The sequence below is a fragment of the Pleurodeles waltl genome, chromosome 4_2, assembly GCF_031143425.1.
Source record: "Pleurodeles waltl isolate 20211129_DDA chromosome 4_2, aPleWal1.hap1.20221129, whole genome shotgun sequence".
Taxonomy (NCBI): Eukaryota; Metazoa; Chordata; class Amphibia; order Caudata; family Salamandridae; genus Pleurodeles; species Pleurodeles waltl.
The window spans coordinates 766239480-766259231 of record NC_090443.1 but is presented as its reverse complement, the minus strand read 5'-3'; the positions used below and the strand labels follow the sequence as shown (position 1 = coordinate 766259231).

Sequence of the window (19752 nt, the reverse complement as noted above, 5' to 3'; positions counted from 1 at the left end):
GGACTGCCACTGCAGCCTAGGTTAAATAGTGCACACACTATTTCAGAGCCATTTTCACTGCACTTAAGTAACTTATAAGACACCTGCATGTCTAACCTTCATTTTTTGAAGACTAGAAGCAAAGTTGCTAAGTGTGAGGGCACCCTTGCAAAGGTGCCCCCACGCTGTCCAGGGCCAGTTCCCCAGACTTCGGGAGTGCGGGACACTATTACACGCGTGCACTAAATATAGGTCAATATCTAAATGTGGCTTCACAATGGTAACTCCGAATACGGACATGTGAGGTGTCTAAGATCATGGAATTGTCCCCCCATTCTAAATCTGGTATTGGGGGGCCACTCCCATGCATCCTGGGAGCTCCACCACAAACCAGCACTAACCAGCTCTCTGAGGCTTGCACTGCAGCTACAGCTGCTGACACTCACAGACAGGGTTCTGCCCTCCTGGGGTCTGAGCAGCGCAGTCCCAGGAAGGCAGAACAATTTTTTTTCGTTTTGGATGAGGGTGTTACACCTTCTCCCTTTGAAAATAGGTGTTAGAGGCTTGGGAGAGGTAGCCTCCCAGAACCTCTGGAAATGCTTTGAAGGGCGCAGATGGTGCCCTTCTTGCATAAGGCAGTCTCCACCAGTTCAGATACCCCCAGTCCCTGCTCTGGTGCAAAACTGGACAAAGGAAATGGGAGTGACCACTCTCCTGTCCATCACCACCCCAGGGGTGGTGCCAAGAGCTCCCCCAGTGTGTCCCTGGCATTAGCCATCTTGTTTTCCAAGGTGTGTGGACACTCTGGAGATCTCTCAGTGGCCAGTGCCCGCAGGTGACTTCAGAGACCCCTCCTGATAGGTGCATACCAGGGTAGGTAGCCAATCTCCCTCTCTGGGCTATTAAGGGTCTCTCCTGTGGGTGTCTCTGCAGATTCAGCTTGCAAGACTCCCCCAGGAATCCTCGGCATCCTCTGCTTCAGCTTCTGACCGTTGGATCAACGGCAGACTGCTCCAGGAACCGCTAAACTGCAACAAAGTATCCAGGACCGCTCCTGTGACCTGCAACTTCAGTTCCAGCCAACATTTGCAACAATTTCCAAGGTGTGCACGCTCTGAGGACTCCCTGTCTTCACCCTGCACCAGAAGAACCGACGGAATCTCCTGTGGAGTGACAAAGTCACTTCCCTGCTCCTGCAGGCACCTTCTGCGAAGACGAACGGTTCTCTGGGACTCCTCTCCTGATGACGAGCATGCTCCCTGGAACACAGGTGGTGGACCAACACAACCAAGACTGTCCTAAGGTCCAGCTGTCCACGTTTGGTGGAGGTAAGAGCTTTCCTTCCCGGCTTGCGACAATACCCCTGTGCACCGCGTCATCTCTAGCTCCTTGGGCTCCAGTGCTCCTGTACACTTCTTCTAAGAATCCTCTGTGCACAGTGTCCCCAGCACTCAATCCTGCGACACACAACTCGCGGAGTTGTTCTCCGGCGGCGTGGGACCTTCTTTTGTTGTGTTGCACCAACCGCAATTTGCATCTTCTTTGTCCCCATGTCCTGGGACTCCCATGGGTGCTGCCTGGTCATCTGTGGGCTCTCTCCAATGTTGGGAGCCCTCTCTGCCTCTTCAGTCCAAGTTGAGGCCCCCAGGACCCTCCTTGGTCCAGGTAGCACCATTTTGACATAAACAGCGACGCAAACAGTCTGCATCCAAAATCTCGACATGGGACATCTCCTGCACCATGCAGGAATCCGCAGCCATCTTCTTTGGTGCTCTTCTGCAGACTTCTTCTAACCGGAGAATCCTCTTTTGCACCATCTTCTAGGTTGGCAGGGGCTCCTGTCCTTCCTGGAATCTTCTGTAACTTCTGGACTTGGTCTCCTCTCTTCACAGGTCTTCAGGTCCAGGAGTCCACCATTTGTTGATTGCTGTCTTGCTTGGTTCTTGCAGTATCTCTTATCACCACTTGTGTGTCCTGAGGAAATTTGCAATACTTTACTCCTACTTTCCTGGGCTCTGGGGTGGGGTATTTTACTTACCTTTGGTGTTTTCTTATACTCCCAGCACCCATTTACACACTACACTTGCCTAGGGGCGAATTCATGATTTGCATTCCACTTACTTAGTATATGGTTTGTGTTGCCCCTAGGCCTATTGCATGCTATTGTATTTTCTACTGTTTGCCCTATTCTATGACTATTTACTTACCAAATTTTGGTCTCTAGTGAATATATTGTGTATAATACTTACCTCCAGAAGGAGTATTGCCTCTAAGATATTTTTGGCCTTGTGTCACTAAAATAAAGTACCTTTATTTTTGGTAACACTGAGTATAGTCTTTCATTGTGTATAAGTACTGTGTAACTATAGTGGTTTTAACCGGAGCTTTGCATGTCTCATAGTTCAGCCTAGGCTGCTCTGCTACAGCTACCTCTAGACAGCCTAGGCTGGTAGAACACTGCCTACATTTCAATAATAAGGGATAACTGGGCCTGGTATAAGGTGTAAGTACCTTAGGTACCCACTACAAATGGGGCCAGCCTCCTACAATCACTAACGCTCACAAGTCCTCAGTACTTTGCCTCTTTCATGTTCTTTTCCACCTCAGTGCATAAGCTATTTTTTCACTAACAGTGGTTCAGTTCTGAAATGCTGTTCCAAGGGGCATCCATGCTGATATACAGCTGTTTTGTTTTGAACCATGTTCCCTACTGTCAGGTAGGTAGAAGTGCTAGGGCCAGTGAGTAGGAACGTAGCTTAGCCAGTGAGATACGAAGGAGGGCGGGGGGTGAATCTCAAATTTCCCAACAGAAAAAGTAGTGGGCCGCAGGGTGAATGTGTGAGGTGACCAAGATTCGGGGTTGACTGGTCCCATGGGGAGAAGAGACAGTAATTATATGCATTGGGTCTCAGGGACTGATTTTGACTTTGGAGGACAGGTACTCCACTGCAATGGTGACTTTTTATTTACTGTCCCTCACTGACAGGTATATCCTGGAAGTGGGGGGCAGTAAAAAAAAATGACCCCCACACCGTGGAAGGTATCTCCCATGGTATGGGAGGGCATTTGTGTTTTTTTATTATTATTTGTTTTTAACTCCGGATTTGGGAGTTGGTATTTGAAAAATAAAAAAAACTTTGGAAAAGTTTAACAGCCAGCTGTCATGTTTGAAAGAGTCATCCGTCCAACTTTTCCTACATAAACTGGAACTGCCATTACAATGGTCCCTGCTGATGTATAGACGTGGCCTGGGGCCTGCGGGCATCTCTAAATTTGGCTGGTGGACTAAAGACAATAAATTCCTCTGCAACACTGTCTTCCTTTGCTCCATCTGCTAAATCCTAAATCAGGTCCTCTGTCTAGAGTGGCACAGAGGCAAACAACAGTGGTTTAGAATGGTACCTCAATTGATTGCCAGAGGTCAGACTATTTGCAGGCATTTATCCCATCACCTTTTGTGTGTTTGATTGCCAGCAATATGCCTGGAAACCTGAGACTGACTTAACTTTCAAAGCCTACTGCTACCAATGTTTGTAAATTCTAAAAAGCGCTAAATTTGCATCATTTGAAGGAGTACTTCTGTGGGTGAGGATTTGCTCCTTTTTTGGCTAATTGGTCACTCAATATTTTTTTTTAATCCTCATGTAAAAATGAACAGGTTAAAACCTCTTCATGAAATTAGGATGACAAGAAAATACCTCACAGATATAGTGGAACGGACGAGTGCCCAGTCCTAGAAACCAAGCCAACAATGTATTTATTTGAGGTAAATCACACCCCTAACACCCCCTGAAGCTACTCCCCTGCCAGTGAGAGCATATTTGTGCCTGTCCAGTGATCAGGCACTAGGAATACTAGTAACTGGCATGCCTGTGTCTTCATCTGGAGAAGAATACACATGCACGCTCACAGACACACACACATATGTACAATTATATATATATATATAAAGAGGTTTATATCATTGTGACATATCTACTTTATTAGCATGTTCTCCAATAGTCATATAATCATGAAAAGTATTACATATGATTATTTTAATGCTTAGGATGTCAATGATTGGATTGGACCTCCACGTAACTCTGATGGTTCAACCAAACCTGTTTCCTTAAATCCTGATACCACCTGTGCTGGGGACTGGGTCTGTGAACACAGATGGCGCCAAATAAAGTAAGTCAAAATTTCAGAGTCTATTCGGCGATTCAGTTACCAGACAATCAACTTACGATTAATTTTTTTTTACATTTTTCCTCAGGAACATGGTTATTTTCCGTAATGTTGTTGATGGTCAACCGTTCTCAAACTGGTGGGATAATGCAAGCAATCAGATTGCATTCGGTCGTGGTAACAAGGGCTTTATCGTCTTCAATAATGATGACTGGTGAGTACTGCACAGTTTGAACCCATTTCTTTGCATGCGGTATTTGCTACAAATGGTGGCACACTTCTTTTCAAATTCGGTCAAGCAGGTAAGCTGTCAGATTTAACTATATCAAGCTGAGGATTAGTACTAAACCTGTGTCTCAGCACTATAATTTAGACTTGCTAACAATGCATTTTCATATTAAGCTAGGATCAGCAAATTGCCTCCACCCCTCAATAATTAATAGAGTACACAGTACGGTGTAATTAGTAATCCTTTATCCTATAATCATTTAGGAATACATTCATGTAGTGGTAATTCTATATAGTCTTGAATTGAACACTTAAAAAGCTGCAGTGGTCCCGTGTCCCAGCATTCTCAAGTCAGTTGCACCATGATAGTGGGCAACATGGGAAAGCAACAAAAATGAATAAGCCTGCAGAAGGCTTAGAAAGAGTCCTCAGCTACGTAATAAGACATTTGTAGGGAGCACCAAAGCCCAGGGCTACCATCAAGAATGCTTTGCAATTAGTTCTAGCACTCCAGTGTTGCAATGCAGTCAGTCATCTATTTGGGAATTTAAGATGCAGCGTTTACGTAGATAGTGTTAAATGTTTCTGTTGGAAAATGAGGATCTACGTTGTCAACGGTGCCTGAGTCATGATAGGATTTGGGTTTTACACTAGAAGCCAGTGAAGAGCTGAGATATTCTATTGTTTGTCATTATGTGGTTCTAGTCATGCAAGAAACTTTAGGGCCGGATGTACGAAGCATTTTTGCATTCACAAATGGCCCGATTCTGCAAATCAGTCTGTTTGAGACTGCAAAAATGCTTTTTGTGATGTACAAAGCCCAAATGGCAATTAGGTAACTTGTTACCAAATCACAACTTGGGTTTTGCGATTTGGTATTTAGAAGGGGCGTGTTGAGGGTGTCCCTTCGTAATACTGAATTGAAATGAAGTGTACGAATGTTTTGCGACAAAAATGCAGTCCAAAACATTTGCAATTTACAACCAATTGAAAGTTGGTGGTAACCCATTCTCAAAGGCGAAGGGGTCCCCTAGGGACTTCTTCCCCTTTGAAAATGGTTAGAAAAATATTTTTTGAGAGCAGGCAGTATGGTCCAAGGTGCCTTTGCCTCCACTTAGAAAATGAAACTTCAATGTTTAATTTCTTTTTATAAATGTAACACGTTTATCTTTAAGGAAAACAGGCTGTGTTAATAAAAAAAGGTTGCTTTATTTGATAGCACTAACAGACATGGAATTCTGCTGAACCAAGCAGGCCACCATCCCTGTGATGGCAGCGAATCCCAGTCTGTCACAAATAGCAACCTATCTCATTAACATTCATGAGGTAGGTTTATGTCCGGCCCACTACAAATCAATAATGAAACTCAAAGATTTTTATACATTAGGAATAGTTTTTTCTAATTGCAATTAGGTAATGGTTATTCATATTTGTGTACATCTAGCCCTTGGAAAGAACTGTAATAAGTGAACAGGTGTGCTGGTAGTCCCAAATGTAAACCGCTTTCTTGTAGAGCCAACCAAGGAGGACAAATCTGGGGTGCCAGTGTAATCTCTGTCACTAGAGGAAGCACAGTTTGATAGTGTTTAATATGATGCATCCTTGATACATGAACTCATTAACTTCTGTAAGGTATGCCCACGATTTGAGAATCTCAGTACTCAGAAATGCAACAAATGGCTTCCAACGAATCGATATCCAGTTAGTGTTTTTTTCATTGAAAAGGAAAAAAAAGTCTATTCGTGCAAAACTGAATAGTACGCACGAAACTACAAAATACAAGATGGCTATTGGAAAAAATAATAGGAACACACCCAAAAGGGCTTCATAAGTTACATGATGTGCGATCTATAAAGAAGACACCGAAATCAGATAACCCCTAGTTGCAGACTAGGCTTCATAAGCATTAGGTAGCTTTAACCATTTGTGCGCCAACAGATGCGAACCCCTGAAGCCTCAATACGCACACATGGCTCTGTATCAATTGTGTGGTATGCAATTATAAAAACCTACGCATCCAGGCTGTGTCGGCAATTAAATATGAGCCTTTCACTAACATATTCAGTAGTTACCACAATCTTGGAAATATTTCACGTGTCCCTATTAAAAAGCTATCCATGTAGATTTTGGCCTACTTTCTGTAGCAAACAAGGCAAAGGGGTAAACATTCAATAAATACCATGCAATTTCTATTGACTCAGGATTCTTAGCAGTCTCCAAGAGTCCAGAAACCCAATGGGTTATCAAATTTTCGGGGCACGCGCTAAAAAGCTGCCTAAACCTCTCCCTGGGTCACTAATGTAATACCCCAGGAAACCTCCGATGCACCAGGCAGCCCCCTGCGCACCACGAAACACTTGGATGTGTCCCTACTCCTCCTGACGCACCACAAGGGAAAACATTTGAGGCCTATTGGTACGCCCCTTTCATCATGGGCTGTTCATTGGTGGGGCTGCTGTGGGCTAGTACATTTTTACATTTCTCTTTTTTTAATTTGTGATGGGCCTACTACCATGTCAAACTTTTTTTGTCCAGTGGGATGCACCTCCTATGTCTTTGGAACACCTGGGCACTCAGCCTGCTTGGCACAGGGTTCTGTTTGGAGGCCATGTGACAGGCTCCTTAAATCTCGTCGTCCTGCTGGCCTCCCCACCGCCAAGCGCTTTCTTAAAGTGGCTGGATGAGGGTGAAGTCTTTCTTTTGCCCTCTGACTCGTCCAGCCTTAAGGCATAGGAGACAATGCATCAAAATGCCAGGGGTAGCGGAAGTGACATCACATAAGAACCCTTTGTCTCAATGACATCACACGATGCATAATATCACAGGTTCCTAACACAATTAGATGTCTATTTTATATACCATCTACATTTTAAAAAGGAAGATATAATTCACAGGAACATTACACATAATACAAATCTGCAATATCTTGTTTAAAAATGTGTATTTTTTATTTTATTTTTTAATTCAGGAAAATGATTACACTCATATATTTATTTCATTTACAGCGTTAAGAGCTGACTGTCACAGTTCCCAGCTCGAACTACAGAAAGTAAACAGCGCATATCACATCAGTGAAAACCCTCTATTCATGATATTGCCTTTGACACCTCTGAGTCCAGGGGGCACAAAAGAAATGTTAGGGGGTCGCATGGTGCAAGCCAAGGATCACAGTTGCGACTTCTGCCGACCCTTAATGACATCCATGCCTTAGGGTACTTGTGAGCAGGAAAATGCACAAATGGTGCAGAGGTTCCCAGGGAACTCCTCTTTTTATGGGGCGACACCGAACAGGTATCAATTTCTGGTGCCCTCCACCTGCAATTTATGGTGGAAGATTGGATTAGCCAGTGGCACAGCGCTCCTGGCTATTTCTCATCAGGGGTAAACAGCAGCGTTCATGTAATATCTATTTGAAAGGCACTTGTGCGCTCTGTTAAATGAAGTTGTAGTGCGCTAGCGCCTGCACAGCCTTCGTTTATAAGTCCCACGTTTCTTAGCTGCACACCATTACATTTCAATGAATTAATATAATTTCATGAATGGGCTAAATTCATATGATTACTGCATTTTTTTTCGTTGGGAAATACTTTGTGTGAATCAAATATAGTAAAATATTTGCTCTCCTCTTTCTTGTAGGCATATGGATGTAACTTTGAAAACTGGCCTCCCTGCTGGCACGTACTGTGACGTCATCTCTGGGCAAAAAGAGAATGGGCGCTGCACTGGCATTCAAATCAGCGTTGGCAGTGACAGTTCAGCTAGATTTCAGATCAGCAACACGGCTGAGGATCCATTTGTTGCCATTCATGTTAATGCCAAACTTTGAGGTGCACTCGTGAATGATAGTGACCGAACATTTTAATGGTTGGAGGCTATCTTTAAATAAATATCACTTCAGTAGAGTAACGCATGCTTTATTTATTTAAGTTTAGTATACCACAGACCAGTCCCAAAAGGGCGTCAAATCCATATACAAATTTTTGTAGCAATTATAGGATTGTGGCATGCTTGTAGAAACGCAGTTTACCGACATTATCGTCTAGGATAAACTACATTAAAGACAGCCACCTACAGTTTATATATAAACCGATGGTGGCGAGTGGTCCGAAAGTTAGGTAGGATGGCATAGATGTCTTCATCCAATCCCAGAAGCCCAGAGAAACGTGTGAGAAGAACACTTGAGGACGAAGTGTATGAGAAATGTCAATTAAATGGATGATGTCTTGATTGTCTCAGTACGACTGAAGAGCTATTATGATCACTTTGCCCTCTCATCACAAGCCAAGTATCCATCCTTTGTTCCCACTGTGCTAATGTGAAGTATTACTACTTTGTTGGTTTTGCTACTTAACGTATTATTCTCCAGTTTAGGCAACAACGTGGAGTCTCAGAATCTGAGTGTTTGTGTATCTCATCTCGTCATAGCTGCTTTACAACTGACCCTTCACATGGATAGTAGCCATCTGATAGTGATCTTCATTTGGTGAACCTTGGCTTAAAAACAGGCTGTGCTTGGAAAGAGCATAGAGGAGAAATAGGGCCAGATGTACAAAGCTTTTTTTTGGTTGCAAATGGTCCGATTCGCAGCATTGGGCTGTTTGAGACCCCAAAAAAAGCATTTTCAAATGTACAAAGGCCCTATATGCGATTCGGTAACCTATCTCTGAATCAGACATAGGGTTTACGATTCAGTATTTGGAAGGGCAATGTTTAGGGTGTCCCTGCCTAGTATCAACTCGCAGTGGTATGTGTGAATGTTTTGCAACCAAAATGTCATCGCAAAACATTCACATTTTACCACCAACTCAGAGATAGTGGTAACCATTCGCAAATTGGAAGGGGTCCCTTAGGGACTCCTACCCCTTTGTGAATGTTGGTGAAAATATTTTTTAAGAGCAGGCGGCGGTCCCACAGACCACTGCCTACTCTTAAAAAATTTAAAGAAAATGTTTCATTCTTGTTTTTAAAATGCATCCCGTTTTCCTTCAAGGAAAACTGGCTGCATTAAAAAAATGCTTTATTTAAAAGACATGGTGGTCTGCTGACCATAGCAGCCCACCATACCTGTGATTTTTGCCATTCTCAATGGGTCACAAGTCGAGACCTACCTCATGAATACTAATGAGGTAGGTCTATTTGCAACTGTTAGAAATTGGGTCTTTGGTTGGCAGTCAGGTTACCCCCTGTCCAAGCAAGGACCCTCGCTCTAGTCAGGGTAAGTCACACACAATCCAAATTATTCTGTGCCCAACCTCTGGTAGCTTGGCATTGAGCAGTCAGGCTTAACTTAGAAGGCAATGTGTAAAGTATTTGTGCAATAAATCATGCAATAACACAGTAGAACACCACGACAATACACCACACAGTGTTTAGAAAAATATATAATATTTATTGGGTAAGATCCCGGTCAAAATGATTAAGATGCAATAAGTATATGTTAAAATATCACTGTATAAATGATATAAAGTGTGTTTAGTCTCTTAAAAGCAACACATGTCTCTTGCAAGCACAAAGTACCTGGTTTGTGTTCCAAATCTCTGCATGGACCCACAGAGCAGGAGATGCGTGGAAAACAGGGAGGTGTGTGTCGATTTCTCAGGCTGCAAACAGCGATGCGTCATTTATTTTTCACGCAGGGAAGGCTTTGCTCGGTTTCCGGCACTCGGTCTTGGATCCTCTTCGAGTTGTGGGTTTTTGGATGCCCCGGGGATGATTAGTTGAAACCCGGTGCTGGCAGGATGAAGTCACAGGGGCTGCGTCGATCCGGTGGGCGTTGCATGGAAATTTCTACAGCACAGCAGGCGCTTTGTCAATTCCTCTCTGGAAGTCGGCTGCGTCATTCTGGCTCGGCTTTGCATTGATCCAGTTGGCCGTGCGTTGAAAATCCGGTTGCTACGCTGGTGCTGTGTCGATCTTCTCCTTGCATGGGTCATTCTGGTTCGGCGTGCGGTGATTTTCTCACCACAATGCAGGCTGTGCGTTGTTTCTGGCAGGGGATGCGTCGATTTTTGCCGCACTCAGAGTTCTTCTTGCAGGAATGAAGCATTTTTGGTCCTGAGACTTCAGGGAACAGGAGGCAAACTCTATCCAGGCCCTTGGAGAGCACTTCTTCATCACATCCAGAGAGCAGCAAGGCAACAGGGCAACAGCAAGGCAGCAGTCCTTCTCAGAAAGCAGTCAAGTGAGTCCTTTGGGCAGCCAGGCAGTTCTTCTTGCCAGGTAGCAGGTTCTGGTTCAGGTTCTTCTCCAGGAAGTGTCTTGATGAAGTAGAGTGTCTACCTCAGAAGCGTCTGAGTTGGTAGAGTTAGAGACCCTGCTTAAATACCCAAATGTGCCTTTGAAGTGTGAGAGACTTCAAAGAGTGGCTTAGAAGTGCACAAGGCCCCCTTTCAGTTCCATCCTGTCTGCCAGGGTCCCAGTAGGGGGTGTGGCAGTCCTTTGTGTGAAGGCAGGCTACTGTCCTTTGACATGTAAGTGTCAAGCTTTCCACCCTTCCAGCCCAGGAAGACCCATTCAATATGCAGATACATGCAAGTGTGACTGAGCATCCTGTGTTTGGGGTTGTCTGAGTGAATGCACAAGGGAGCTGTCAACTAAACCTAGCCAGACGTGTATTGGAAGGCACAGAAGGATTCGAGTGTAGAGAAATGCTCACTTTGTAAAAGTAGCATTTCTAAAATAGTAATATAAAATCCAACTTCACCATTAAGCAGGATTTTGTATCACCATTCTTGCCATCCTAAATATGACCTGGCTACTCCTTTCACATCAGGATCTTACCACTCAAACAGTATGTGAGGGTAGCCCTAATGCTATCCTATGAAAGGAGCAGGCCTCACAGCAGTGTCAAAAACGAATTTAGGAGTTTTACACTACCAGGACATGTAGAACACACATGTTCATGTCCTGCCTTTTACCTACATAGAACCTTGCCCTATGGGCTACCTAGGGCCTACCTTAAGGGTGACATATGTAGAAAAAGTGGAGTTTAAGGCTTGGCAAGTACTTTTAAATGCCAAGTCGAAGTGGCAGTGAAACTGCACACACAGGCCCTGCAATGGCAGGCCTGAGACATGGTTAGGGGGCTACTTATGTGGGTGGCACAACCAATGCTGCAGCCCACTAGTAGCATTTAATTTACAGGCCCTGGGCACATGTAGTGCACTTCACTAGGGACTTACAAGTAAATTAAATAAGCCAGTTGGGTATGAGCCAATGTTGCCATGTTTTAAGGAGAGAGCATTTGCACTTTAGCACTGATTGGCAGTGGTAAAGTGCGCAGAGTCCTAAAGCCAGCAAAAATGAGGTCAGAAAAAGAGAAGGAGGAAGGCAAAAAGTTTGGGGTGACCCTGCAGAAAGGCCATTTCCAACAGCAACCCAGTAGGAATCGCAAAATGTGTTGAACATACAGTACAACGGTGATTGCGATTACCAAATAGCGAATTGCAAAAATTCTCTATTTGGTAATCGCAAACCATGAACTACATTCAACTGGCTCATAATCTTTGGGGCTCTGTGAGAATTAAATTAGGAGGACATTTGGCTACTAATGCATCCATTGCCAAACATATTAGAGCTTGTCATCGGCATAGCTCGGGTGCTCTTCGTCCATTTACTGCCAAATTGATCTGATCCACGAGCCTTATCTTTTTGTTGTTTTGTTGCCTAGCATTTCTAGTGCATGACATTCATGTTACTATTAGCTTCATTACTACTAGTGTCAACTGTGTTCCACAGGGTGAAGCAGGGGCTCTTGATAGGAAGCAGGGTGTCACAATAACCCAAAACTTATTTCAGAATATCCTTTACAGAATACAATACAGAAGATATTGTGGGGATGTTTGAGCTTAGAAGTCTACGAACACACTGTAACAGGGAGCAAAAAGATGTCACAGATATGTGTGGTCTGAAGGAGGAGAGGCTAACGGGTGCACAAGAGGAGGAGATGGAAAAAGAAGAGGAAGCTGGATGCCGGGAAGGGGAAGAGCACAGAGTCACTGGGAATGATGAACTAGACCCAGAAAGTAGAAGATGAAGCGGAGTGAGATGAGGGATCTAGTGAGGACTAACTCGGCTGAGTCAGGAAGTGCTGGACAGAAGGAAAGGAGAGGAGACTGCAGGACGAGTTGGAACAGTGAATCAACCAGTGGGCTGCCAGAGATAATGGATCCTAAATTTCGTTTACATTGGATGTAGATTTTGTAATTATTAACTCAAGTGGCCTATAGTTTTGTAAAAACATACTTAGGACACACTATTTATATCTGATGATATTCTGACAAGGATATTCTGGCGCCACTCTCATCTAAAATGATTGTTTAGTTTTAGGAATCTCTGTTAATAGAATTATCTTTGGTTATGTCAAATGTTGCTGGATTGGAGCCAAGCTGCAAAACACAAGAGTCATAAGCACAGAGAAATGCTCATTTTCTAGAAGTGGCATTTCTGTAATAGTAATAAAAAATCACCTTACACCAGTAAGCAGCATTTCTTACAGTCACACCAAACATGCCTACTCTACCACTCATAAATCAAACAATACCCCCTACACATAAGGCAGGGCATTTCTAAAGCAATCCTATGAGAAGGCGGCACTCACAGCACTGAGGCACCAAGTTAGGCTGTTTGTCACTACCAGGACTGGCCACGCAACCTGGCACATGTCCTGCCCTCTACATACATAGCACCCTGCCCATAGGGCTAGCTAGGGCCTACCTTAGGGGTGGCGCACATGTAGTAAAAGGGGAGTTTCGGGCCTGGCAAGTAAATTTAGATGACAGGTCCCTTTGGCAGAAAACTGCACACATAGGCACTGTGCTAGCAGGCTTGAGACAGGTTTGAAAGGCTACTTCAGTGGGTGGTGCAAGCAGTGCTGCAGATCCACTAGTAGCATTTAATTTACAGGCCCTGGGTATAGAGATACCACTGTACAAGGGACTTACAGGTAAATTAAATATTAGGTATAAGCCAATCATACCAACTTTAGAAGGGAGAGCACCTGCACTTTAGCACTGATCAGCAGTGATAAAGTGCTCAGAGTCCTAGAATCAACAGCGAGAGGTCAGAAAAAATAGGAGGAAGGAGGCAAACAGTCAGGGGATGAACCTGCCACAAGAGCCAGGTCCAACATAAGCCCTGTGATCTAGAGAAGACAGCTGCTGCGGTCCGGTTTTCCACAGCCCAGAACAAGAGCCATGGCTTCAGGCAGGTAATTCAACCGTCTGCATGCAATTGAATCAATTGATGGAACAGTGGGCACTGGAAATAAGCAGACCTTAAGCACACCTTATCAAGCCAAGCATGTAAGGTGGCAGTGTGATTCAACTGAAGGTGAGGGCTCAGACTCACTTACACAACAGTGGGTGTCCCCTAGAGGTAGTATGGGGGAAAAAACTCCAGGGAGGCATGAGAGACCTTGCAGAAAAATGGATATCCTCTCCCAAAACAATAACTCAACACAAAAAAAGTATCTGTCTGCCAATAACCTAATGCCTGGCTGGTTGAGAAACTCAGACAAGCATCATGTTTGTTTTAATATAACCCTCACTCTCTCTAAAAGTGACATGCTTCATCATTGGGTTCATCCTGGCTGCTTGTAGCCTGGAACCATATTTTAGGGAGCACTTTGTATACAATCAAGGAAAATAACTAAAAATGACTTACCCACTCAAAGATGTCCCCTTATTAACGGAGTGGGTGGGCATGAATAAAATCAACTATATACATATAGTACATAGCAAAGTGGGGGTACTTCAGGATTAATGGTTCAAAGACCCTCAAAACCTAGGTTTTGAGGATCATAGGGTTCAGACTCAGCCATAAGAGTATGTACACTTGACGATGTAGGTGGCTGAATCGATTGCATGGATTATTATATAAGTTTAGATGATATAAAAAGAAGATTCTTCTCAATACGCTTTGTGTTTGTTTTCCTGAGGGGACCCAATTTCGTATGTTGTGGAATGGTGCACATAACATCTAACCAAGATTTGCAAGTGCTTGAAAAAACACTGCAAGCCAACTATCCTGCGGGAAAATGACAGGACAAGACTCAGAAACCTATTTACAATTAAACATTAAAATAATTAAAATTAAGCACTGGGTGTTGTTGTAACTCCGGAATCCATCACAGACACATTAACATATTAGTTGCTTGTCCAATCGATGACTCCGAAGAAGAAAATTAATTTGACACTCACTAGAAGTAAATAATACACATACCTAATGCAGTTTAGTGTCCTGGGTCTGGAGTATTTTTGCTCTTCTCCCTGCCAGTGGCTATTGATCCCCTCTTATGATTGAGGCAGTTCCCACTCTGAATCAATGCCTAGCATCATTAGGCTAAGGTGCAGTTTACCCCCGTACCCTTGTTATTGTACGCAGTCTTTTGTTCAGTTCACCATTTCACACCCAATGAGTCTCTTAGTCTGCTGCCAGTCCGAGCTCGTCGGTGGCCACCCTACTAATCCTCTGTTCATCTGCTCTCACTCCTCTGACCTGAGCATGAGCTGCTAATTTTAGTCTGTCTCCTCAGTGGTCACTTAATTCACGACAGATCAGTTTTAGTTGCTTCTGATGAAGATGTGAGATCTCTCACCATTGACCGGTGGATGCTCCTTGCAGCCAAGCTCAAGCTGATTCCACATCAGTCCAGCTATGCACAGATTTGGCTTCAGCAGGAGTTAAGTCCCGACACATGCTTCACTGACTGGATGGGGACCATAGTTCAGGTCAAGCTGAGGTCTCAGATCATACAGCATCTTAGGTCATGCTGCAACTTCACGATTCAGGCACAGCAGCTCAGATCATGCAGCAGTTTTGCAATTCCCTCCAGGAATCATAGTACAGAGTCTAGGGCCCACCAACACTGGTGAGTGCAATATTTCTCCTTCACAGACCAACCATGCTGGTGCTACACTGCACCTCACTCCTCCTCTCAGCAGGCATACTGTCCTGTAGGTGCTACACAATAGGTGAACAGCTCTCCCTTCACATCTGGGAGGCAGGATGTCAGACAGGATTCGCGTCTGGTTGCTAAGCACTACCTTCTTTGGTCATAAGGAGCTTGCAACTGAAACAATGAGTGGCTTAGTGGCTCACACTTGAGAGGTGTGTCCACTATCTATCTTCACTTTCAGAACAGGTTTGCAATGGTTCTCTGTGAGAAAGCCATCCTTTTAGCATGTTCACCCCCATTCATTCTGACTAATACTGGTGATAGCTGACCCTGACTGTGCCCTGGGCTCTGCTAACCAGACCCGAGGGGGTCAGGGGGGGCAGTGCTCTAAATAAAAGGTGTATGGTAAAGTGGTACAATTGCAATTGGCAATGACAGACTCCTGTAAGACCCTAGTAGATAATAGGGCAAGGTGGATTCAAACTACCTATAAGTCCCTAGTATATAATAGGGCAGAGACGTTTAGAGGCCCAGTAGATTTCCTGCACTGGAGTGCGCACTGCTGTTTTGCAAGCTGTCATTTGTAAATGCAGCCCTCCCTTGCAAGCTGTCTTTAAAACGTAAAATGTGTGCAAATTCGACTTTGGAATTAAAGGTACTTCCAACATGACAATCAACCTTATTTTGCATGTAAGTCACCCCTAAGGACTCCCTTAGGTCCCCCAGGGGCTGGGTGCCATGTAGCTATAAGCAGGGACATTATAAATGTGTTTTATGTGCCCTGGTGAGGGAACAATGGCCTATTTCATTTCTCCTCATTGTAGATAGCTTAGCACCATAGGCTAACATAGAAATCTTTCATATAAGTATAAATATTGCTAGGAAGGAGCTAATTGTGTCATGAAAGACTCAAGAGCTTGGCAATGAGATATATTCAACAACTTGCCACTGTTGAATTTATCATAACTAATACAGATAAGAACATATAGGACTTTCTGCTCTGTAAGCCAAAATCCAGTCTGCTAGTGGCCTTTCGTGATTGGCCAGCCTTAACAGTATTAGTCAGGCTGCTTTGATGAGGTGATAAGTGCCTGCACTAAGCAGAGGTTATCTAATCGGGGGAATTCTGCAGCTGCAGGGGTCACTCCAATAAGGGGGCTGAGTAAATCACACTGGGCTTCAAAGGAAGCAAGACAGACACCAATGCTATCCAGGCCTGCCCTCTCCACCCTGTACCCCACAGAGTGATAACAATCCCAGGAAAGGGATTTGCAGATGGTCTTAAGGGGGAGGGTTAATGGAAATGAGTCACACTAGTATGTTTGGTTAGCCAGGCCCTGCCCCCATTTGGAGGACGCTGTCATGCTTTTGGGTGGTACCCAACAGCTCATTAGACAGGGGTGCCTCCCTGCTTGTCCCCAAAGACGATTGAATAAATGTGGCTGGGCTGCATTGCAACTTAGATCTGCTGCCTAAAACCACCAAGAGAAGAAGGACTGCCCCGCTGAAGCACTGGTCTGCAACCCAAAGGATTGCACTCTGAAGTACTGCTCCTGTTGCACATTGGAACAACGGCCCTAAGGGCTTTGCCTTACTTCAAAAAGAACTCAGGAGTGGACTCCTTGAAAGCAACAGGTTAACAGAGCTTGCTTGCACCAACTATCACAAAAGTCCCCAACCTAGAGTGCGTCCAGTGGACCGTTAAGGATTTGGCCAAGTGCATTGTAGGAACTGTGGGCCAGATGTAGGTAGCCTTTTGCACGTCGCAAACTGCGAAAAACGCAGTTTGCGATGTGCAAAAGGCCAAACGCGATGCACAACCTCAAATTGCGAGTCGGTACCGACTCGCAATTTGAGGCTGCGACTCGCAAATAGGAAGGGGTGTTCCCTTCCTATTTGCAACCGCATCGCCGTGCCGAGTTGCTTTGTGACCGCGAATACAGTCGCAAACCAACTCGCAGTTACCATCCACTTGAAGTGGGTGGTAACTCATTCGCAAAAGGGAAGGGGTCCCCGTGGGACCCCTTCCCCTTTGTGAATGCCAAAACAAATGTTTTTTCAGAGCGGGCAGTGGTCCTATGGACCACTGCCTACTCTGAAAAAACCGAAACCAAATGGTTTCGGAAGTTTTTCCGTTTTGCAGCTCGTTTTCCTTTAAGGAAAACGGGCTGAAAAAAGAAAAAAAACCCTGCTTTATTAAAAAGCAGTCACAGACATGGAGGTCTGCTGTCTCCAGCAGGCCATCATCCCTGTGAGTGCATGGACTCGCTATGGGGTCGCAAACTGCGACCCACCTCATTAATATTTATGAGGTGGGTCTTTGCGACCCCATAGCGAGTCGCAGAAGGTATCTGAGACACCTTTCTGCATTTGGTTTTGCGAGTCAATTTGCGAGTCGCTATGACTCGCAAATTGCAAGTCGCAAAAATATACTTACCTACATCTGGCCCTGATTTCCTAAACCTCCAAGGACCATCTCAGAGCTTCTAGACCCTTGGATAATATTTTGAAGACTTTGAACCCTCAAAAGGAACTTCAGGAAGAAGTTCCAGAAGTTTGGAGAAACTTTTGTAAAAAAGTCCATAAGCGGACCAACCCATTGTCATGAGTCAAGCCAATTACCTTCAACCGTGACCCGGACTGGATAACAGGTTATTCCAGCTGAAAGCTCCAGACATCCATGATTTGATTGCGGCTTCACGGAAAAGCAGTCCAACGACACTGCATTGAAATCAGCTTTCTGGGGACGACCACATGACGTCAACAGAGACAAGCTCCAGAAAAGTTTCTAAGTGCGAAGGTAACATTTTGTCTGAGGCCTCCCACTCAGTGTATCAGAGCAGGGCTTCAATGCAGTTGGCCTCGAACTATGACTTTGTCCCGGTCATGTGCAACCAGATTTCCCCAGTTCGCACTATTGATTTCTAAGCACTAGAAATCAAATGTTTTTATTTAATCTATCAACATTCAAATCTCTGGTTCCTTATATTGGACTTTGTCATTTTAGTGTCATTTTAAAGATAAAAATATTTTCAATTTTTATAAATTGATGTGAGATTTGTATATTGTGTTTTGTCTTATTTCCTTACTGTATTGCTGTATGTAAATGCTTTACATACCTGTCTACTAATTTAAGCCCGCCTGCTCATTGCCAAGCTACCAGCGGTTGAGCCAGTGGCTGATATTTTTGAGACCTTGACTGTACCTAACATTGTCTTGGGACATTATTGGTAGTGGTAGGTGTATACTTGCATCTACTAATACCTAGGCTCCAACATTCTCTTTTCAAGTATCCTTTTCAGGCTGCTTTCTAGATGTGGCCATTCAGTACAGTGATGCTTCTCACTGCAGGATAGTCTTCAACCTGGAGCACCCAGAACAGGGGCACAAAGAGGTGTGAGGTTTCTGCATCATGCTGCCATCAGCCAAACTGTAGGACTACTAAGGCAAATACAAAAGGCTGAGGCTCAGTCAAGGGGTCCTTTTCACCTTTCATAACAAAACCTGCAGTTGCAGCCTTCATCTCCACCATCTCCATGGCAATGATTTATCAAATCTAATCAGCAGCTCGTAGCCCAGCGAAAGGCTAATCAAATTTCTAAAGAAGTTTATCTCCTCTCCTTTCAATGTCTAGGTTTCCTCAGTCCAGCTTCAGGAATGTTAGTAATACACTTCAACTGCATGTGAAAATAGCATCCAAAATAGATCCCACAGTCTGCCATGACTCTGATTAACTCACATGCATGTACTGCACAGGCTACACACGTACAAATGCACAACATACACTAGGGATGTTAGCATTAGGATCTGGGTTGGTACGTAGAAGAAGAGTGTTACACAAGTGGGCCAGTAGTCCTCCACTCCAGTGAGAGAAATAAAAAGGTCTGGGCGTGTTACTATTGATTGACAAAACACAGCACTCTTCCACCACTACTTTGTAGGAAATGAGTTCTACACATTTAATCCCCCTGGATTTTTCGCTTTCTGGTTACCCAGTTTTGGACTCTTAGGGGAATATTTATACTCCGTCTGCACTGAATGTGCGTAAAAAAATTTGACGCACAATCTGCGCAAACGTTGCCCCATGTTTAAACCCTGACGCCCGCGGACGATAAAAATCCACAGTGTGCATCATTTTCTGGAGGTGGCAACCCGCCCTGCGTTAATGATATGCAGGGTAGGCGTTCCCGTCCAAAAAACGACGCACACGGCCGTGCGTCGTATTTATGCTTCCGGGCAAAAATGACTCTCGGCTGGGAGGCGGAGCAAAAGAATGACGCAAAGCCCGATGTGCGTCAAAATTTAACGCCTGGGTCAGGGCAGGCGTTAAAATGGGGCAAACACACCTGTATTTAATCAGAACACACAGAACAAACAACAGAGCAGCAGAGCAGCAACAGGGAGACATGGAGGTGATTTTTATCCAGCGTGCACGTAGACGCAGAGCCCTGCAGCAACAACAGCAGCTACAGCAACAACAG

General features: G+C 44.4%; 1 protein-coding gene across 1 annotated transcript in view; it reads left to right on the top strand.

Annotated features, from left to right (window-relative positions):
* The window catches only part of LOC138293277 (pancreatic alpha-amylase-like), a 28277-nt gene extending 19997 nt beyond the window's left edge, over nucleotides 1-8280 (top strand). The window contains exons 8-10 of the mRNA XM_069232414.1: nucleotides 4028-4149; nucleotides 4235-4360; nucleotides 8011-8280. Coding sequence (XP_069088515.1) covers nucleotides 4028-4149; nucleotides 4235-4360; nucleotides 8011-8200 — 438 coding nt within the window. The 3' untranslated portion in view covers nucleotides 8201-8280. The remainder of the gene's footprint in view (nucleotides 1-4027; nucleotides 4150-4234; nucleotides 4361-8010) is intronic.
* The last annotated feature ends 11472 nt before the right edge of the window (nucleotides 8281-19752 follow it).